The sequence below is a fragment of the Chanodichthys erythropterus genome, chromosome 3, assembly GCF_024489055.1.
Source record: "Chanodichthys erythropterus isolate Z2021 chromosome 3, ASM2448905v1, whole genome shotgun sequence".
In the NCBI taxonomy this organism is placed as follows: domain Eukaryota; kingdom Metazoa; phylum Chordata; class Actinopteri; order Cypriniformes; family Xenocyprididae; genus Chanodichthys; species Chanodichthys erythropterus.
This window is the reverse complement of record NC_090223.1, coordinates 12,890,747-12,912,054: the sequence shown is the minus strand read 5'-3', so window position 1 is coordinate 12,912,054 and position 21,308 is coordinate 12,890,747. Positions and strand designations below refer to the sequence as shown.

The 21,308-nt window shown below is 38.6% G+C and overlaps 2 protein-coding genes across 2 annotated transcripts in view; one reads left to right on the top strand and one right to left on the bottom strand.

The window, feature by feature from the left end:
- The window catches only part of LOC137017073 (zinc finger protein 502-like), a 634,288-nt gene that overhangs the window by 183,897 nt on the left and 429,083 nt on the right, over positions 1 to 21,308 (bottom strand). The window lies entirely within an intron of this gene.
- Positions 1,694 to 13,534, top strand: LOC137013902 (GTPase IMAP family member 9-like). Its single transcript, XM_067377947.1, has 2 exons — positions 1,694 to 1,730; positions 12,753 to 13,534. Exons 1-2 carry the CDS (start codon positions 1,694 to 1,696, stop codon positions 13,532 to 13,534), a joined length of 819 nt encoding a protein of 272 aa, XP_067234048.1.

The following is a 21,308-nucleotide window of genomic DNA, read 5'->3' as shown; positions in this document are numbered from 1 at the left end:
TAATCCAAACACAGGCTATGGTCAAGGCAGGCAGCAAACAATCATCAAACAAGGAAACAGTCCAGGGTCAAAACACAGGCAAGGCTAGGCAAAGACAAGGAACACAGGGACAAGGTAGAACAAAGGTTAAACAATACTCAGCAAAGTGTGCGTGAAGGAGTGCAGCTTAAAGAGAACCTGATGGGAAACAGGTGTGAGTGTGATCAGTGCCTAGCTGAGGGATTGTGGGAAATGTAGTCCAGATTGAAGTGACTGTGTGTGTGCAATGAAAAAGTCTTAATGATGAAACTGAGACCTCTGATGGGGAGTGGAAGGAAGCAGCAGTGGGCAGAAACGTTACAGAACCCCCCAAAGGAGTGGCTTCCAGACACTTCTAAATCTTGGAGGGAGGTGGAGCGGGGGCAGAACAGGGGTGGAATGGAGGGCCAGGTCCATGGAAAGGAAGACATCCTGAAAACTGAAATAGGGCAACAAAGGCTGGACAGATGACCAGGGCAACAAACTTGAAGACCCCCACGGTGGAGCAGACAACCACCAAAGCAGTTCAGATAAGCTTGAAGACCCCCACAATAGAGCAGACGACCACCACAGTAGATCAGATGGTCTTGAAGACCCCCATGATGGAGCAGATGACCACCACAGTAGATCAGCTGGGCTTGAAGACTCCCTCGGCAGAGCAGACGACCAACAACATGGCTGAACAGGAGAAACTTAAACATGAAGCACAGAGAGGTTAATATAGGCCACTAGGGCCATGACAGTACAGGCAGGGAGCTCAGAAAAGCCCTCCAGGACTCTGACTGGAAGGTCCCCTGGTCATGTAGAGGGGAGCAGACAGTTCAGGAACAACCTCTGCGGTTGCTTTGGAACAAACGGACAGCTCTGGTACGACCTCTATGATCATGTCAAGGCAGACGGGAAACTCAGGGATGATGTGTGTGTAGCCCACATGCACCAAATGGTTGTGGCTATAATGGCCAACACTGCAATCTCTGATGGCTCAGGTGTGGCAACCATCTTGGCTGAGGTCTCACAGATAGCCACCTTAGCTGTGACAGGACAAGGCGAAAGTTCATAGACTGCTTACTTAGCTGTGACAGGACAGGGCAAAAGTTCATAGACAGCCTCCTTAGCCATGACAGGACAGGGCAAAAGTTCATAGACAGCCTCCATAGCCATGACAGGACAGGGCAAAAGTTCATAGACGGCCTCCTTATCCGTAACAGGATGGGGCGAAAGTTCATAGCTGGGTACCACTGACACCTCTTGAGGGTCTGCAGCGGATGCCGCCACCTCTGGAGGTTCTACAGTGATACTATCCATAAACAGGGAGGAATCAAAAAAAAAAAAAAGACATACTGGGTCGAGACAGGACAAGAGTTCATCAATGGACTCTGTGGCTGATTCAGGATAGGATGAGAGTGTGTCGCTGGACGCCACCACCGTGCATGTAGCTGAAGCAAGCACCACCACTTCGTGAGGTTCTGCAGCGTATGCCGCCACCTCTGGAGATTCAGCAGTAATGTACACGGCCCAGGTACACCATAAGGCGACCCCCATTATGGGGAGTGCTGCAGACAGGGGAATCAGTTAAGGAGCAGGAGGACTAAAATTAGTTGGTTTGGAGAAACCAGTTGTTCAAATTGACACCAGCGGTGGATCCTCCACGCTGGATGCCAACCTCTGACGTCCGATGACGGGTTCCCCCAACAGAACAGAGGAGGGTTGTGGTATGACAACCACAACAAGACGTGACTCTGGGGTGTCAGACATAATGTTGCAAGGTTCTAAAAGATCAGCGGAGATGTGATGTGACTCGACTCTGGACGATCTGCTGAGATGTGACGTGGATCACGAAGATCAACTGTGACTTGACTGGGCTCACGAAAATCAACTGTGACTTGACTTGGCATTGTGGTGGCCACCATTTTGTGAGTGGGTTCTAGCGCAGCCATCATTAAAGGCACTGGAGTAATGTTGCATTCCTCCATGACCTCCGCAGTGAAAAGAGAGCCAGTTAACAGTAGAGCAAAATCCAAAAATTCAAAGAGTTACCCTCGAGGACCATAACTGATTAAATAATCTTGCAGTGGTTTATTTAATCCATGACAGAAGAAGTCAATGAGAGCAAAGTCAGGCAAGTCAGATAAATGTGCAATGTCCAGAAACTTTTGGATGTGGACCTCAAGGGTACAATTACCTTGACGTAGGCGGACAAGACGTACTGCTGGATCCATGTTGTGGCTGGAAACGCTCATAAAAGCAGCTGGATCTTGGTATGGTGGAGTATTCTGAAACGGATGGGACGGGACAACAGAGTTGGAAATCCACGTGCAGGCTTTATTAATAAAAGCGTAGTCGTACAGGCAGTAGGTCATACACCAGCAAACAGATCCAGGAAGGCAAGGCAAAAGAGTAATCCAAACACAGGCTATGGTCAAGGCAGGCAGCAAATGATCATCAAACAAAGAAACTTTCCAGGGTCAAAAACACAGGCAAGGCAAGGCAAGGCAAGGCAAGGCAAGGCAAGGCAAGGCAAGGCAAGGCAAGGCACACAGAATACAGAGACAAGGTTGAAAATAAGGCTAAACAATACTCAACAAAGTGTGTGTGAAGGAGTGCAGCTTATAAAGGGAACCTGATGGGAAACAGGTGTGAGTGTGATCAGTGCTAGCTGAGGGATTGTGGGAAATGTAGTCCAGAATGAAGTGACTACATGTGTGCAATGAAAAAGTCTTAATGTTGAAACGGAGACCTCTGGCTGGGTGTGGAAAGAAGCAGCAGCATATTTTTACAATGACTGATTCTGAAACACACTGTACCCGGAGTCTACTGTTGCTATAGCAACGAACACATTTCAGCAAAATGTTTACTTCACTTAATAATAAAGTTTACAATAAATAAATACATGTAGGCTGATCAATCACTGTTCAATAAATGTACGCTAAACATTTTATTTGTGTAATTAACATGTTTAATAATCAACAGAGCATTCAACATCTCAAGCGCAGGCAGAGTGCCTTCAGAAAGATGCCAGATTATTCTATAATACTAAAAACTTTTAGATTATATTTATTTTACTCATTTGTCTGAAATAAAATTATATTAGGCTACATAATTTTTTTGTTATTTTTATTCGTCATGTAGGAGAGGCTGTGATATCATGTCTTCCTCCTCCTAGCTCTTCCATTAAAATGAGGTGCAATACCAGATTTCCAAAAATAAAACTTTAATCCAGTTGATATAGGCTAAAACAATCTTGGGATGCTGTTTTAGAAGAGTGTTTATATGTATGTGTGTTGTTTCCTAGAAAATACAATAGGTTACACACTATCACTGAATTAAATGACATAGGCTATAAATCATATTTCTTATCAATATTGAGTGACATAGTGAGGTAAACGAACACTGAAACTGCGATGATTAAAATAGCGTCTTAAAGATACACAATAAGGTGCAAACAGAATACTAAACACAGTGACATCAAAATTAGTTTTAATAATCAATAAGTTTAGTATCACACTGAACAATTGCGGTCATGAAACTGTGGTGAGGGAGTCATGCAACAACAGATACACTTTCAACAAAATAATTATATTCAATCATTTAACAGTTAAGTTAATCACTTAACGCACACAGTACTGCACAAAATAAACCAATCACGAAGACTCTCTCTGACCGAGACTCGTACAATCTGGGCCAATATGAACTAATACAGTAACGTGAATATTTACCGCAACCCATCAGTTATATTTGGTAATATACTGCCACCTGTTGGCACATTTGTGTATGTAACATTATTCTTAAGTTCTTAAACTCTTGTTAAACAGGTGTGTTTGTTATTGATGCACTCATTGAAAACCATTCAGGACTCACAAAGGAAAGATTGTCCTTTTTGTTAACAGCCCTTTATTCCTCATGACCTGTTGGATTCTGTCAGTAGCAAAATCAGACACTATTAAAAACAAAAAGTCAGTTTGGAAACTGCTCAGTAATAATTGATTAATAATCTTCTTCCTTCTTAGATCCCATGATGAATTCATTTCAACAAAAGAGAGAAAAATCTGTAACCCATTTGATGCGACAAAAATGTGAGTATTAAACATTTTCGTTTCGCAGATGCTTTATTCAAAGTGGCTTATACAGCATTCAAAGTTCACATATAATCAGTTCATGAATCGAACCAATGACCTTGGCGTTGTGAGCACCATGATACTGTTTGAGTCTGATCATGCTCTGACAACAGCAGTGATGTCTAGCACACATTGAAGTATATGCACGAGACATCACTGCTGTAGTCAGAGTGTGATCGGACCTCACTAAGCGAATGCTGAATGCAGTTGGACATAGTGGTGTTTTAGAGGTAAAAAATTATATAAATACTGTTCGGTTTCTCACACAAACCAATCGTTTAGTGTCTTAGGACATCAATGTGCCGTCACGAGCCGCAGGGTTTAATTTGGATTTGTCTATGCAAGTTTTTTCAACTCTTATTGATAGAGTTCCCATTCACTCGCATTATTTGACTGACAGACAGCAATGGTTGCAGTTAAAAATCATCATTTGTTTTCTACTGAAGAAATAAGTCACCTACATCTTGAATGCGCTGGGGGTAAGCAGATAAACATCAAATATTCACTTTTGGGTGAACTATCCCTTTAATATACACGGATCAATAATTATGCAAATTAACCATGCCTCCACTCACTCACGCCAGCTCGGAGAGTCTAATGTTGCTGTAGTGATGAGCAATTTGTTGTTTGTTTTGTGGATATTTAAGAAAAAAAGCTTGCTTCGCTTTGTATATTCAGTTTAACAGCTGTGCAACTGAACTACGCAGATTTTCTGATGCTTAAATTGTGTTTTTAATTATGAATTGGTAAAACGCCTTTGCAAAACGGTCTGAATCCTTTTGTATTCGTTGGACTGCTCTCTCACTGAATCATATGAAGCGATTTCACAGTAAATCAGACAGTATCGAGAGAACAAGCAGCCGTTTTCCTCTGTGAACTTCCGCCAAATGAATGTTTGACAATTTCGTTGCTTTTTGGAGTTTTCAGATTTAAAAAACATTCAGATGAAATCCTGCAGGCGCCCGTGCCTTCTCCGTACATGAAATAAATGCACATCCTTGAACGAGTGCGAACTTCCAGCGTATTTACTTGAACTTATCAGGTCGGCTAATATCTATGGTTTAATCCATTCCAGAGGCGGCCAAAATCAGAATTTATAATCGACTGAATAGCTCTCTCAGAACTTGACATGTGAGGCCACACTGACTGACATATGCACATGAATCACGCTCACACGCACACACTCAGATATTGTTTTAGCTGTGTTTTATAGTATTGAAATATTTCAAAGCACAAAAACATGAACTTTATTGGCTTTACTTCAAGTCAGCTGTCACTTTACTTTGGCGTGAGCCGCTATGAGCTCGCACACTAGGCACAGCCCTTGCGACGGTTCTGTCATTAATTTATATGAATTAATATGATTAGCCTTTTGCTTGACTATGTTATCAAACAGCTAATAATGTGTTGCTAATGTTACACAAACCATGTTCCTGTTCTTTATCTCAGATTCAGACAGCTGCCTTCTAACAATCAGTATCCTTACAAACGCTTTGAACAACTCAGAACGTCAGTGGAGAAAGGCTTATAGTTCATCATAACATTGTAATAGACTCGCTATATTGCTAAATCTACACAATTTTTCATATCAACAAAAAATATATTGGGATAACCTGGCTTCTCTCGAGACTTTCCTGCTTCAGAGCAGTCATAGTTAATGATATGCTAAAGCCTGCCGGCACGTTGTTGTGATTGGTTACAAGGTAGTCTGTGACGTCACAAACACCACCGATTTCAAACCGCGGGTTTTTGGTTTACTGCAGTTTCAAACATAAAATACTCAGCAATGGTGCTGACTTATGAATTTGCACATGGTTTGTCTTAAAGCATATTTAAACACTACATAGGCATATAAACAACATAAAAAACTTGATTTTCACCGCAGGGGGTCTTTAACAGGGTAACAAGAGGTCGAGGCAACAATAGACAGTTGAACGCATGGCACAAACAACACAACAACACGTGCCAAAGCACATGGCGAACGAACAAATACACCACGCGCCGGAGTGCGTGAGTGGACAAACGAGACAGCCATGCGCTTCGGACAAACAGAGGTAGAAACACAAGGCAGATCAAACCGCCTTCCTCACAGAAGGATCAGTATTCTAAAGTGTTACCCCATCTTGATGTCCATTGCCGATCCTGTTCCCCTCTTTCTTTTCTCTGGTTTCTATAATAGGGGATTTGAAAAACACATTAATTCAATCCCTATTTTACTTAGCATCCTTGGATGGGTGAAAGTAAAATCACTACAGTTGATTCTGTCATCACCAATAAGTAGCTAGATTTGCTGATCTAAAATTTGTTCTGTAGTTAGTATATAGAGTGACACTTTAAAACTCTGTAAACTCTACAACTGCTATAGACACAGAGCAGTGTTAATTTAAAGGTGCCATAGACTGTAAAATTGAATTTACCTCAGCATAGTTAAATAACAAGAGTTCAGTACATGGAAATGACATACAGTGAGTCTCAAACACCATTGTTTCCTCCTTCTTATGTAAATTTGATTTGTGCAAAAGACCTCCGAAGAACAGGCGAATCTCAACATAACACCGACTGTGACGCAACAGTCGGGATCATTAATATGTACGACCCCAATATTTGCATATGCCAGCCCATGTTCAATGCATTAGACAAGCCAGTATTAACGTCTGGATCTGTGCACAGCTGAATCATCAGACTAGGTAAGCAAGCAAGAACAATAGCGAAAAATGGCAGATGGAGCAATAACAACTGACATGATCCATGATAACATGATATTTTTAGTGATATTTGTAAATTGTCTTTCTAAATGTTTCGTTAGCATGTTGCTAATGTACTGTTAAATGTGGTTAAAGTTACTATAGTTTCTTACTGTATTCACGGAGACAAGAGCCGTCGCTATTTTCATTTTTAAACACTTGCAGTCTGTATAATTCATAAACACAACTTCATTCTTTATAAATCTCTCCAACAGTGTGTAATGTTAGCTTTAGCCATGCAGCATTATCAGACTCATTCAGAATCAAATTTAAACATCCAAATAAATACTATATTTGTATGATCTGATATGCTGCATAACAAACTCTTTGTAAAGATCCATTTTGATGGTTATATTAGCTGTGTGAACTTTGTTTACGCAATGTATTATAGACTTGCGAGCTTGGGGGCAGGGAGCGTGAGCATTTAACCCTTTCGAGCGTGAGTTTAAAATATTCTAACTGTCCCCCCAGAGTGAGTTTTTTTAAGGCGACCGTTATTTTAGAACGTTTGCCTTTAATGTTTCCATAGCGACGCGTCATGCGTGTCACGAGCACTGAACGCAGCCACAATAACACTGTATGACAGATGGATCGCTATTATTTTGTTTTTCCTTGTTTATTTAAAATATTCACAAACTTGCTTACCATGTCATCAACTATCTGATATTCCGATCCTCAAATATGTGTAAGTGAGTGCGTTTTGTCGTTTAAAAACCTTTATAAATGATCTTTATCTTGATCTATAACGCGAGATGGGCGCCGCCATCTTAGTTTGCGCTGCAGTTCACAGAGCCCTGTCAGTCGGATTTACAGCAGGTGAATTCATCAGTTTCTCCCGAAATATATGCAAGTAAGTGGCTGGTGAACTGGAAGAATAATAGAGTAAACTTTGTAGGTACTTATGTGTGTCTGATATGAATAAATGTCGGCAAATTGTATTTGAATGGATTGTTATTGCTCCTTCCACTGATGTCTGACATCAGTGTGTATTTTATAAACTCTAAATATATTGTTTTAATGGTGCTTATGCGTATTGAAATCTTAAAAGAAACATTATGTGGCTGAAAACACTGCATAGTTGTGATATATGACAAGAGCTGCGCGCGTCCGTCTCGCAGCCAGAGCGCGAAAACACAGTTTGAATCTGGCAGTTATGTGACGTCACTGAACGTTCGAAATCCCATATGTGGGACCGTACGCCCAGGGGCACAGAAATAAAAATCCCATATGTGGGACCGTACCGCTCAAAGGGTTAAAGGGGACACACATAGAATCTGCACATTTTTAATTATGCACCAAAATAGGCAGTTAAAACATGGTATAATAAAAAATCTGTGGGGTATTTTGAGCTGAAACTTCACAGACACATTTGGTGGACACCTTAGACTTATATTACATTTTGTGAAAAGGGGTTCTAGGGCACCTTTAACACCAGGGATTTTGATGTGCTTCAGAGTAAGGAGCTGAGTTTTAATCTCTCCCCTCTCTCTTTTTCTTGTAATAGTAATGACGTCTCTTTTCTCAGACTCTGAATGCTGTTAATAAACAGTGTAGGAAATGGCAAGTATTGCCCTGGCATTGCTTCTCACCATATAATGTATTACTACTTTATCAACCCCATCTGGTCCCAAGGATTTCAGTAGCCCAAAAAAGGCTCAAATTTGTAATGCAAGTAGTCCTGCGATTTGTGGCGTAGCGTACTCAACAAATGAAGTTCATGTAGTTGATCACTAACATTCTCTTCCTCCATTGCAATCTGCCCAAGTGATCATTATTTCATTTATTCATTAAGTGCATAATCCTTAAATACGCAACATGAAATAGCCAAGAATTCCTCAAAAAATGTCACACCATGTCTACACCAGACGCGACAAACCAACCGTTGCAAAGCATTTGGACTACATCAAAAATAGAACAGGCAATCCATTTACTGTCGGGAATTTGTTGTGTTGTGCCGCTCACATCTGATTTAGACATGTTGTTAGTGTGCTTTCTGCACTGAGTTAAATATCTCCATACCAGAACTCTGATTGTCAGATGAGAGCCAGTCAGAATGACCGACGTGACCGAAACATGAACATTGATATATTCACCTCAGAGAATAGGGTACATGTATTTTACTTTATGTAACATTATTCTTAAAGGTGCCCTAGAACTTTTTTTTAAAAGATGTAATATAAGTCTAAGGTGTCCCCTGAATGTGTCTGTGAAGTTTCAGCTCAAAATACCCCATAGATTTTTTTAAATTAATTTTTTTTAACTGCCTATTTTGGGGTATAATTAGAAATGCGCCGATTCAGGCTGCGGCCCCTTTAATTGCTCACGCTCTCTGCCCCCTCCCGAGCTCTCGACTCTATCACAGCATAAACAAAGTTTACACAGCTACTATAACCCTCAAAATGAATCTTTACAAAGTGTTCGTCATGCATGCTGCATGCATACATCGGATCATGTGAGTATAGTATTTATTTGGGTGTTTACATTTTATATTGAATTAGTTTGAGGCTATGGTCTGTGGCTAACGGCTAACATTACACACTGTTGGAGAGATTTATAACGAATGATGTTGTGTTTATGAATTATACAGACTGCAAGTGTTTAAAAATGAAAATAGCGATGGCTCTTGTCTCCGTGAATACAGTAAGAAACAATGGTAACTTTAACCACATTTAACAGTACATTAGCAACATGCTAACGAAACATTTAGAGAGACAGTTTACAAATATCACTAAAAATATCATGTTATCATGAATCATGTCAGTTATTATTGCTCCATCTGCCATTTTTCGCTATTGTCCTTGCTTGCTTACCTAGTCTGATGATTCAGCTGTGCACATCCAGACGTTCTGCCCTTGTGTAATGCCTCAATCATGGGCTGGCATATGCAAATATTGGGGCATACACCCCGACTGTTACGTAACAGTTGGTGTTATGTTGAGATTCACCTGTTTTTCGGAGGTCTTTTAAACAAATGAGATTTATATAAGAAGGAGGAAACAATGGAGTTTGAAACTCACTGTATGTCTTTTCCATGTACTGAACTCTTGTTATTTAACTATGCCAAGATAAATTCAATTTTTAATTCTAGGGCACCTTTAAGTCATTAAACTCTTGTTAAACAGGTGTGTTTGCTATTGATGCACTCATTAAAAACCATTCAGGACTCACAAAGGAAAGATTGTCCTTTTTGTTAACAGCCCTTTATTCCTCATGACCTGTTGGATTCTGTCAGTAGCAAAATCAGACACTATCAGACACACAAAAAGTCAGTTTGGAAACTGCTCAGTAATAATTGATTAATAATCTTCTTCCTTCTTAGATCCTGTGATGAATTCATTTCAACAAAAGACTGTAACGCGACCGAAATGTAAGTATTAAACATTTGCATTTCGCAGATGCTTTATTCAAAGTGGCTTACACACAATTCAAAGTTCACATATAATCAGTTCATGAATCGAACCAATGACCTTGGCGTTGGGAGCACCATGATACTGTTTGAGTTACAGGAAAGCCTCTTATTTCACACAATAACACATTCTGACACTATATTTGCACTATTATTAGGGGCCAAGCACAGAAGGTGTGTAGGCACCTATTTTATCTGTTGCCAGTCTTATTTTTCTTCTTCTTCTTCTGCTCTTGAGTCTATGGCAGCCCATAGAAACGCTTGCAGGAAAATTATGAAATTTGGTTAAAAAACAAAAAAGTTATGGAATTCAAGTTGATTTGTCAAACTGTTTTCGAAAACATGTGCAAACGAATTTTATGTAGTGCCTGTGAAAATAGACATTAATGCTGTATCTCCTCAACGCTTTATCATATTAAGACCAAACTTGTCATTATAAGCATGACCTGAGGTTATATGCTGTGTTTTGATGCAGCACCACCTACTGGTCAGGAGATTAAAAAAATGGCTATTTTTGCATATAACTGCTTCAGTGTTACTTTTAACACCCTGCTAGTGGTTACCATATTAACGCAGAGAGGTGTTGATTTAACACCGGGTAATTTCATGGCTCAAGATGTAAGCTTTCTGAACAGCAATGAAATTGTTGGTGTTTTATTTTATTGAGATAAATTTTCATTGAACTCAATGAAATAAAACACCAGCAAAGGAATGATGTTTTTTTCCTGTGTTTTTATTAGACATGCCACCAAGTTTCTATAACTCCAACAAACTTTGGATAAATTTAACATCTGATATCCAACATAAGTCTCTCCCACTTTATTGCCCTTTGAATGCAACATATACGTTCTCTCGGTCTGGAATCATGGCGGAATATCCTGTGGAGTCCACTTAGTGTCAAATAGAACAAACGTCTGAAGTGATACGAGATACATACAAAATGTGTAAAGTGGGGGGTCATGAGGAACAGATTTGAGGATGCCTGATCTAGATGTAACTTGAATAGTTTAAAGCCCTTCATCATTTTACTGGATGGTGTGATAGCTGACAGCCTCACAATGTATCAGACATCATCAACAATCGGGAAGCTCTTGAAAGGACCAGATGCAAATGCATTCCCTGAGAACAAAACTAAAGTGACCTTGTCATGACCGTGCATACAGCTGATGAAAATGAGCAGCCAGCAAATGCCATCTACTGTTTTGGAAGAGGAAGTTATTTATGAAATATGTTTATATTTGTAAAACTGTATATTTGAAGAGTTTTGTTCCAAAACGCGATAAACGGCATTTAAAAAAAAACATAAAAATTTGAGTTTCCACCAAAATCGGTATTGTATCTGGTCGGTATTGAAAAGTCATTTCATTAATTTTGCAAAATGCGATATCCGTCGTTTTATTCTGTCATGTCAGAAATGTTATTCTGTCAAACGCCAGTCTCTCTTCTCCGCAGAACGCGATATATCCGCTCAAATCACAGTGCTCCATTCCACCCACTGTAAACAGTAATGGCGGTGCTCTCAATACACCCGACATCCTAGTTTTCCTTATCTACTTTGTAATCAACAAAAAGAGAAAAATTAATAATTTTGACGGCATTGATGAACCTGTGGTGGTTTCTGCGGTGGGGAAGAAACGCAAGTCATCGAAATGTAATCATTTACGTGAGGAGATTAAGAAGATGAGGCACTCGAGTAATTTATAACATTAACAAGATGACTCGTTGAATTAATTTTGGGAGTGACCGGCTGAATGTATTTTTAGTCCAGTGCCTGTATACAAGATTAGTACTGACAAAGAGGCTGTCATAATGTGGATCAACCTACTTTGTTATGTATTTTCAATATGAAAAATAAGTTTTATCCTGATTGTTTAATTGCATTTTGAAAAAAAAAAAAAAAAAAAAAATATATATATATATATATATATATATATATATATATATGTCATGGATTTATTGCATTTTGGGGAAAAAATAATCCATTTTTAAAATAAACCTTTGGAAATCAATTAATTTTTATAACCAAAAGATGCAGAAAATTAAACAGAAAATAGTGGTTTTCATCTTGCCACACCTTTTTTTCTCAAATTAATCAAAATGGAGTTATTGCGTTTTGGAACCAAACTCTTCATTTATTTTTTACACTGCTGCATTTTCTCTCAAGTTGTGTTATGTGTTTAAGCTTTGCATTCAGTTTGCTTGAGTGTCAATATTTAATTTGCAAAGCAGATTGTGCTTGTTCGCAAAATGCTGGCTTTGTTTAGTTTTGACTGAAATCTAGCTCGATAACACTGTGACACTTTCACAACATTGTCTGTTTAAGAATCAACTCGTGACTCAGCCAGTGACATTTAGAGCAGGACTATCTGTTTCACTGACCAATGACAGATAAGGGAGTGTTTGAGAAAATGTTACCAAAATATTTGCTATGATAATTGTATAGAGAATATTTGTGTTTGTGATTCACAGCCACCGCCATTGGCAGCAATGAGAAGGGCTTGTGGTGCGTGAGGATCGTCCTGACTGGAAAAACTGGAGTGGGAAAGAGTGCAGCTGGAAACACAATCCTGGGAAGTGATGTGTTTAAATCAAAGATCTGCATGAATTCTGTTACCAAGACCTGCCAAAGAGAGACCGGAGAGGTCTGTGGACGGCCTGTGACTGTTGTGGACACACCAGGACTCTTTGACACATGCCTCAGCAATGAAGACGTCCGCAAGGAGATCATGAGATGCATTGAACTGTTGCTTCCAGGACCACACGTGTTTCTGCTGGTCATCGCTGCTGGCCGGATGACATCAGAAGAGAGAGAAACACTTCAGCTCATCAAGATGACCTTCGGACAGAAAGCAGATGCCTACACTATGGTGTTGTTCACACGAGGAGACGATCTCACAGATCAAAGTATTGAAGATTACATTAAAGATGGAGATCCACATGTGCAACAACTGATAGATGACTGTGGAGGACGATATCATGTGTTCAATAATAAACAGAAAGATCCTGCTCAGGTCGTGAGTCTGTTGAAGAAGATTGATAAGATGATGTGGGAAAATAATGGCAGTTTCTATAATGACAAAATGTTTCTGGAGGCTGAGAGAGCATTACTCTATCCGATCTATAAAAAGAGAGAGGAGGAGGTCAGACAAGAGATGGAGGACATTAAAGCCAAATATGAGTCTGAAATCAAAGAAATGAAGGAGAAACTAGAGAAAGAAAAAGCAAAAAGAAAAATTTGTGTCCTCCAGTAACAGACAAAAAAATGGGATTTTTCCTATATAGGACGCTGTCAAAGTAAAAGTGCTTAGCTTTGAATTCCCATGTTGATTGTTTCATTTTGTTGCAATATCCCAGCTAACACTTTTTTGTTCTAAGAACTTTTTAAATGTTAAGTTTTTTTGACTTCTTGTGTCTCTCTCAGGTGACATTAATGCTCTCTCACTTGTCACACACATATGACACTGATATAATTGACTGTAGCACAAAAGAACAGAAATATTTAATATATATATTAGCTGGACAAATACAAGATCGCTTTCCTCAGCAGACATTCAAACGACTTAAAGATTTCGACTTGAAGATTGAATGTTTTGCAATATATCAGACACAGGTAATAGCCTACTCTCTCAGACGATCTCTACACCCCCCCCCCCCATCTCTCTCTAATACTGTACAAAATTCAATGAGTTTCAACGTTCCTTCGTTACTAGTTCTGAAGTGATGTTTTAGAATTAGTAACGGAGGCTTGGTCCAACTGTCAACTTGAGATTTGAATCCGTGGCGGAAGGAAGTAGTGCTGCACAAAAGAGGGTTTTAAAGACACGTTGTTGTTTTTATTTGTTTAGACACTCGTGCCATCAAACTGTTGTATAAGCACAATATCACACTCGTAGTTGTGTGATATGGCTGTATATCAGCCGTGCTGATATACAAGCGTTTCATTTATAACAAAGAAATGCATCTATTCAATCTTTACTGCATGAGGAGGTTCACAATATATAGCTATATAGACTTTGTCACATGATTTTCAAAAACATAATAAATTGTATTGCCATTTGTCAACCTTGAAACAAAATGAAAAACAAAAAAAGGTCCTCAACAAAAGTGGACCTAGTTTACATAGGACATAGTTTACATTTCTCTGAAATTATATACAGTGCCCTCCACAATTATTGGCACCCTTAGTAATTATGAGCAAAGGCAGCTGTGAAAATAAATCTGCATTGTTTATCCTTTTGATCTTTCTTTCAAAAAATTCACAAAATTATAACCTTTCATTGAAGGAAAATAATTGAAAGTAGGGGGAAACTCACATTATGAAATTTTTTTTTTTTTTTCTCCAAAACACGTTGGCCACGATTATTGGCACCCTTTTATTCAAAACTTTTTGCAACCTCCTTTTGCCAAGAAAACAGTTCTGAGTCTTCACGTGTAATGCATGATGAGTTTGGAGAACACCTGACAACAGATCAGAGACCATTCCTCCATACAGAATCTCTCCAGATTCTTCATATTCCCAGCTCCATGTTGGTCTTCTTCTCTTCAGTTCACGCCACTCATTTTCTTTAGGGTTCAGGTCAGGGAACTGGGATGGCCATGGCAGAAGCTTCATTTTGTGCTCAGAAACACATTTTTGTGTTGGTTTTGATGTTTGTTTTGGATCATTGTCCTGATGGAAGATCTAACCATGGCCCATTATTGGATTTCTAGCAGAAGCGGTCAGGTTTTGATTTTTTTATCTGTTGGTATTTGCTAGAATCAATGATGCCATGTATCTGAACAAGATGTCTAGGACCTCGAACAGAAAAATAGGCACACAACATTAAAGATCCAGCAGTATATTTAACCGTGGGCATGGGGTACTTTTTATCCATGTGTGCACCAAACCCATCTGGTGAGTTTGTTGCCAAAAACGCTTTTTTTAGTTTCATCTGACCACAGAAGCTCGTCCCGTTTGAAGTTCCAGTCTTGTCTGACAACTGAATATGCTGGAGATTGTTTCTGGGTGAGAGCAGAGGATTTTTCTTGAAACCCTCCTGAACAACTTGTGGTGATATAGGTCGCCACAAGATAATTTTTTTAGGCTTTCTGAAACTCAAGACTCAACTAATCTCTGCAATTCTCCAGATGTGATCCTTGGAGAGTCTTTGTCCACTCAAACTTTCCTCCTCACTGCTGTTAGGACGATTTAGACACATGTCCTCTTCTAGGCAGATTTGTAACATATTTATTTGATTGGAACTTCTTAATTATTGCCCTGATGGTGGAAATGGGTATTTTCAATGCATTAGCTTTTTTCTTATAGCCATTTTCTATTTTGTGAAGCTCAACAATCTTTTGCCGCACATCAGAACTATATTCTTTGGTTTTTCTCATTGTGATGAATGATTAAGGGAATTTGGCCTTTGTGTTTCCTCATGTTTATATCCTGTGGAACAGGAAGTCATGACTGGACAATTTAATTTTCATAGTCATCCTGGTGTGCTAAATGTAAATATGAATGGGAATATACTTCAGAGATATTTTACTCATAAGAATTTCTAGGGGTGCCAATAATTGTGGCCAACATGTATTGGAGAAAAACATTTATTTCATAATGTGAGTTTCCCCCCACCTTCAATTGTTTTACTTTGATGAAAGGTTATAATTTTGTGATTTTTTTTAATGAAAGATCAAAGGACAAACAATGCAGATTTATTTTCACAGCCGCCTTTGCTTATATTTACTAAGGGTGCCAATAATTGTGGAGGGCACTGTATTTAAACATAAAATAAATATGAGGGATGAGAAAGGTATATTGACTTTGTCACATGTTTTTTTCAAATACATAAATAAAATGCATTGACATTTATCAACCTCAAAAAAAGAAAAAAAAAAGAAAAAAAAAAGTGCATCCTTAAAAGTGCATAGATCATAGTTGAGGTTTCTCTGAAATTATATAGTTTAACATAAAATAAAAAACTTAAAATGATTTCCAATTTGCTATTTCCATTTCACATGTCTTACCCTCCTCAAAAGTACTTATCTTTTCACTTTCATTTCTATTGTATTTTCTATTTGTTATGTGAGGGCATTAGTGGGAGATTCTTCTTGATAAACAGAATTGGGTGTGAGAAGGCAGAGATGCTTCTGTTTCTTTTTTTAGAAAATAAATGTTCACTGGTGTAAGAGTATGGTATTTCCTTGCAAGTGAGGCAAGGTCTGGGAACCTGGATTTGTTGCTTCTCCAGTATTTCAAGGGGCTCTTGGATCTAGGAATTGGGGGCTCTGAGAGATACACATTTATCTAAAGTAGACCATGAACAAAGAAAAAAAAAATTATAGGCTATTTAGGTCTATTTTAAGAGGCAGTGCATCTGAAGCATGAATGAATCTATTTAAATCCTTATAGGTCTTGCATCATGAATGTCTGAAGGATGAACACGCAGCTCAGCAATATCTTCTGCCGTTGGCCTGTTGCCTTCATCAAGATCTTTAAGAAGATCAGCCTTGTATGCTTGCAAAATAGACATGGTATGGCAATGCGGCTGTTGGAATAGTTTGATTCATGCTTCAAATGCGTTACACTGAGGGTCGCTCCCCAAGTGCCGTTACCAGCGCAGTGCGAGTTCCCTTGAAATGGAGTCGTCTTGTTCCAAAAGTAATGTCTGTGTGGAGGAAAGTTGTCTTTTTATATAATGTAATTGGGGATAATATTCCAAAGTGAAGAGGGACCATTAAGCCAGTTGATTTTAAATGTGTTAAGGCACTAAATTCTAAAAAGTCCAATCCCCTCTGTTTTATTGGATTTATCAGTACTGATTTTCTAATAAACTTTTTTTTTTTTTTTTCCCCAAACAAAATTATTTAACATGCTGTCAACATTTTTTAATAGTCCTTGATCAACCTCCAAGGAAAGAGCTGCCTTCTCTAAGAGAGAAGCCTTCATCTTTAGACAGTAAAATTCTTCCTCTTATTGATAAGTCTCTCTGCAGCAAGAATTGAGTTTTTTTTTGAGGTTTCATTATTAAAGGATCAAAATTTATTTTACATCTTGATATTTGGTCGTTATTACTTATGATTCCTAAATAAGTAACTTGATCTTTCACATGATTGTTACATATATAGGGAACCATACAGCTTTAAACAGAGATTAACTCATACCTATTATTATTTAAATAGAGACCAGAAGCTTTAGAGAGGGAATCAATCAGTTTTAAAGCTAAAAGGATTTGAGAGGCGTCACTCAAAAACAAAGTCATCCAGCTGCTTAGCCACAACATGTTTGGATGTGTAATGTGGTGCTTCCAGTAAGTCTTGTTTTCCTTTTGCACTTTGCTTCCTCGTTCCCTCCTCAAAGATAGTTTTATTTTCTTACACCCATAATTATATTAACATGGCAAAGCTGGGTGTTTTTTATTTAATTTGCGATAATGCAAGATCATTTTCCCGCTTTGAATCCATATAAAGACTTGAATTAATATGAATTAATAACTTTTTTTGGTCCCACTTTATATTAAGTGGCCTTAACTACTATGTACTTACATTTAAATTAATCATTTGATACAATGCACTTATTGTGTACATACATGTTTTTACATTGTACTTATATTTTAAAAACACCTGCATGTACTTACATCTGTAATTAATTTCTGTTATTACATTTATAATTACACTGTTGACCCATCCCTTAACCCTTACCCCTACCCTTAAACCTACCTATACCACCAAAGCTTTCCCTAACCTTACCCGTATCCACCTCAATAGCAGCAAAAGTGTTTTGCAATTCAATATGAACCCAATAAGTACATTGTACTTTTTTTTTAAGGCCACTTAATATAAAGTGGGACCCTTTTTTCTTGTATAGTCAGAATAGAAGATCATTACAATGTCATTTTAGTTTCCCCTGAAGGCCAATCTGTCTGTCAGCAGACAATGAGTCAATGTTCGGTTTTGAGTGTTGTTTATGCAGAAACAGATCACCTTGGTTAACATGTTAATATGCACTTAGACGGAGTATGACTAAATGGTTACATAAAACAATATCTGTTACATTTATTTTATTTATTTATTTATTTTTGCTCAGAATCAAATACAGTGACATTTTACTATTTCATCCATATTTACTTTTTCAGCATGTTTTACACTAAACTATACTTTTGTTGGGAACTATATATAGATTTTAGCTTGATAAAAATGTATTTTTTTCAAGAGAAGTCAGACTAGGGAATGTTGCGACTGACCTAACTGCCATTATATGATGATTAAGTTTAGCCGTTATGCTTTCTCCAATGGTAAGAGATGCAGACCCTCTTATCTCCCCATAATATACAATCTCTGTGCACAAGCTCTGATGACAACACAGTTGTTCCACGATTATCCGGATTCCCCACATGACAATGTTTGTGCTACACTGCACGATTTTTGGCTGTCCCAGACGAAAGATTGTCATTGTGAAACAATCGTGGCGATTTCTGTGATCGTGGCTCTTAATCCATGTTCCTATGTTGTACAGTGAGAGAGGTTCAAAGACGGCCATTTTCCTGGTCCTGAGACCAAAGATAGCCTATGATCATGTCAGAAATTCAGCATGATCAACACATCATGTTTGCTGCTACGACCTACGTCTACTGACCAGCCAATGAAAATGTGACATGAAATCAACGCAACATGGCGCTAAAACCTAAAACGGCTTACCTCAAGCTCTTTTCTCTTCTCCTTTCGCCGTGGCACACATAAAAACTACAACTGCCAAAGTGTGATTCAACATGGTGTTTTTTCTTAACTAGCCAATGACGTTTTATTCTTCTATAGAAACCTGCATCTTAGCTCACAAGTCAATAGGTTTCATCATCGTACAGTCTACATGCATGTCGTACCCAAGTTTAATAGATCCATGTTGCACAGTGTGATAAAGTAATGATCTTATAGGATTGTTAAAATCGTGTAGTGTATCCAGGGCTTTAGTCAAATATTGCATTTATTTCACTTCAGCTGTGATAAAGTATGCAAACGCAGCGCGAGCGTCACTACAGGAAGCAGAAAGTGTCCGACTTCATGTCTCCGTTTTCAGCTCCTCCCTGCCTGCACACTGCTACACTCACCGATCCGCTGCATCCAGCCGCAGCTGATGTCGAACACACTAATGGTTGTTTTATTCATGCCATTTCTTTGTTCTGTTTTCTGATTGGGTCATTGTCTTGATTGTTCACAGGTGTCCCTTGTTTGTCTAAATAGCCCTCATGTTTCATTGTTCTCTTGACCAGCTTTGTTCCCTGTAACCATTGTTGGTATTTCTTGTTTATTTCATGCCTTGTTTGTCACACCAAGCCAAGTCTTTGTTTTGTTTATGTTATAATAAATTGCACCAGGGTTCTCACTACGCTCACCTCCAGTGGACTTATGTTACAATTTGAGACTGTAGCTTTGATGGCACATGTGTCATATCTCTGTTCACATAAGTGCATGTGTGCACCCCCCGTGAGAAACACTATTAAAATGATGTCTTGGAGTATTAGCTTGTCCAAATCCTGACTGATTCGCTTAACTGATTGCATGAATCTGTTAGCATTGTGCTCATAACTATGGGGGTAAATTGATGCCAAAACCATTGAAAATGGACAGACTAAAAGTCACAAATAGATATTAGAACTTGTAAACACAAAACACAATCTACAAATAGATTAAAAATCCGCAAACAAAGTCCTCATGATCCGCAAATGTAAAACAAGATCTAAAAATAGATACAAAGTCCTCAAACAAACTCTTTGTGATCCACAAATATAAAGCATGATCTACAAAAAGATTAAAAATCCACAAATAAACACATCCTGATTCACAAATAGAAATCAGTGACTTGTACTTGAAAACCAGAATTTGAATGAATGTAAAGTGACTTGTTTGCAGGTGAAGATCATGTTCTGTTTGTAGATTGTGTCACATTTGTTTTCATAATTCTGACACTATTGTTTCGCTGTTGTGACAAAATAATGCCATAATCATTGAAAATGAAGAGACTATGAGTCAAAAATGCATATTACAATTTGTAAACACAAAACAAGATCTACAAATAAATTTAAAATCTGCAAATGTAAAACACAATCTGTAAATAGATTCCAAATCTGCAAACAAACTCCTCATGATCCGCAAATGTAAAACAAAATCTACAAATAGATACAAAATCCACAAACAGACTCTTCATGATTCACAAATAGAAATCAGTGACTTGTACTTGACGACCAGAATTTGAATGAATGCAAAGTGATTTGTCTGCGCATGAGGGTCATTTTTTATTTGTAGATTGTGTTGCATTTGTTTTCAGCATTTTGGCACAGCTGTTTCGCTGTTTTTTCCATTAAAAAAATCTACTAATGCCCTCCTCACAATTTGCAAACAAACACGGTCTAACTTGTATTTTCAAACCACTGTAAAAAGACATTGGTACACATTCTGTGCAAAGCTCAGCATGCAAGTGTTGAATCTGTGTTTGCAGATCACTGGGCATTCACAGATCCCTCTGCACACGTCTACAGATCTTTTTGGCACTATCTTTCCGCAGAGTGTGTGACTGATCCACACGTGTAGTCAGCCAATCAGGGGTATTGCTTCAATGTGATGTCACGCCCCTCAATAAGCCCTTTTCAAAATAAGAGCTGACACTTCTCTGATGTGTGGGCTGGGCTCACTGCCATTTGCCGTTGCCGGTGTCACAGCGCTGACAGGCGGACAGAGCCTGGACAGTGCTGCAGTAGGAGTAAAATCTTTAATACATGGAAGGGGGAGCTGCCACGGGACCTGCCACGGTTATACGCGCCTGCCTCGGGACCTGCCACGGTTATGCGCGCCTGCTTCGGGACCTGCCACGGTTAAATGCGCCTGCCTCGGATATATGACGCATATATGATATATGCCGATTGATGAATGCGTGCAAACAGTGCAATCCTGCTCTTATGCACCTATTTATCATCTTAACTTAATATTTTATTCGCTCTTATTGCCCATAATGGAGCGCGTCTCTTAGCTCCTACTAGCGTCGCGCCTGCCTCA

Bases quoted from the DNA above. Each gene is read 5' to 3' on its own strand.
- LOC137013902 (XM_067377947.1), top strand. From the start codon at position 1,694: ATGACGGGTTCCCCCAACAGAACAGAGGAGGGTTGTG. The intron at 1,731-12,752 runs GTATGACAACCA...TGTGATTCACAG, and splicing joins CAGAACAGAGGAGGGTTGTG to CCACCGCCATTGGCAGCAAT.